Source organism: Suricata suricatta, chromosome 16 (genome assembly GCF_006229205.1).
Source record: "Suricata suricatta isolate VVHF042 chromosome 16, meerkat_22Aug2017_6uvM2_HiC, whole genome shotgun sequence".
Lineage (NCBI taxonomy): Eukaryota > Metazoa > Chordata > Mammalia > Carnivora > Herpestidae > Suricata > Suricata suricatta.
In genome coordinates, this window is record NC_043715.1 from 46,602,090 (window position 1) to 46,603,783 (window position 1,694).

A 1,694-nucleotide genomic window follows, 5' to 3' on the forward strand; every position below is an offset into this window, starting at 1 on the left:
TCAGGAGACACTGACAGTCCGCCTCCAGTGTGACTCGTTTGTCCAGATGATACTTCCAGACTCTGTTCATCATCTGCTGAAAAGATGGCGACCCAAGCCAGTGTGGTCCCCGGAGCCCCATGGCAAATTCCGTGTTGTCTGCTGGCACGTCTGCCCGTGGACTCACAGACTCAGGTGAGTACCTGTAGGTCTATGTGTTAGGAATCTGAACCCAGAGAGTTTTCTGGTTTGCTGGTCGCCAGAGAAACCTGAGAATGTTCCTTATAGCCCAGCACTGCCCTGTTCCCTTTCTCTTTCTGTCAGCACAGGGCTCCCACTGTGAGCCTGAGGGTTCCCAGAACACGGTTGGTCACGGGGCTCGGAGGGGAGCAGCCATGGATCCGTGAGACGGAACCTGGTGCTGGCAGGTGCACGGTCTCGGCCACTCACAGATCAGCCTGGACATATGTCAACACATGTGTCCTTATTCATGGTCCTGTGAGGACACCTGGTATCTGAGGGGAAAAGAAAAAAATAGGCTTTTGAGTGATGGTCTGTTTGCTTCCGCCAGGACCCTGCTGATGGTGGATTTGTATTTGTGCTTTTTTTTAGTTTGCTTTTTGTTTTGTAGTAAATTCAAGCATGATAAATTCAAAACAAAAGATAATCAGGAGAAAATGTAGTTTGCATTATATTATTTTACTCAGGCCCATAAAGTAGAGACATGCATGAGATATCAGTTGAACACAGGACACAAAGAAGACAGAAGGATGTGAGTGGTGACAGTGACCCAACCAGTGACTCTCTGACTCTTGAGCTGCAAAGTACAGGACAGAGCTGGACGCCAGCAGGGCAGCCCAAACACAGCGTCCCAGGTGGTGGCTCAGCAAGGGGCTGCTCCGAGGGACCTGCCCCACTCCATGTGCTCTGTCAGCTGTCCCATGGCCCACACAGCTCCACCCTAACTGAGTCTGGAGACCTCCCAGCCCAGGCCACACGGTAAAGACTGTGTCCCGCTGGATAGACCGCACCCCCCACTCTGCTCTGGCCTCTTGCAGATCCGGGACCTGCCGAACCAGGGCCCCCCTCCCTGCGGCCACCACAACCTCCCACATCAGTCAGATGTTCGTTCCTGGTCTTCACACAGCCTCAGCCCATACGTGTCTCCTATTAAAAGTCTCTCCCTCCACCTGGTTGCTAAAGGAAGGATCAGGAAAGTCACTACTGAATCTTTCTGCTCCTCCCTGTGCCTTGTGGGAGCTGTTAGTAATGCCTCCACAGTCCCCCCACCAACACACACTGTCCCAATGTTCCTCATATTTCTCTATCACTTCCTTTCTTATTTTTTTTACTTTCTGAGATAAAGAGAGGGGGGCGTAAGTGTTGAGGGGCAGAGAGAGAGAAAAAAGGAACCAGAGAGCGAGAACTCCAGTGGCAGAGAGGGAGAGAGAGAGAGAGGCAGGGCTCCCTCTCACCTGAAGCAGGGCTTGTGCTCACCCAAAGCACGGCTCGAACTCACTGACTGTGAGGCCATGACCTGAGCCAAAGTTGGATGCCTAAACGACTGAGTCACCCAGGCGCCCCTCTACCACCTTCTTCTCCACTCTGGCCACATTGCCACGTTTTCATTTCCTGTGTGGACCTGGCCGGGTCTAACCACTCTTCCAAGGAGATTATGTTCCTACTGTTGCTGTAACTAATTACCACTAACTTAG

General features: G+C 52.1%; 1 protein-coding gene across 6 annotated transcripts in view; it reads left to right on the forward strand.

The window, feature by feature from the left end:
- Positions 1-6: 6 nt before the first annotated feature.
- Positions 7-1,694, forward strand: part of LOC115281282 — a 13,912-nt gene continuing 12,224 nt past the window's right edge. For 5 of the 6 annotated variants that reach the window (XR_003904199.1, XR_003904201.1, XR_003904200.1 and 2 more), the window contains exon 1: positions 7-174. Coding sequence is in view for 2 of the 6 variants with exons in the window: in XM_029926668.1 (XP_029782528.1) it covers positions 120-174 (55 nt within the window). In the remaining 4 variants the exon portion in view is untranslated. Of the gene's footprint in view, positions 175-686; positions 805-1,694 lie in introns of those variants that run through there. The other variant, XR_003904198.1, reaches the window with a different exon arrangement.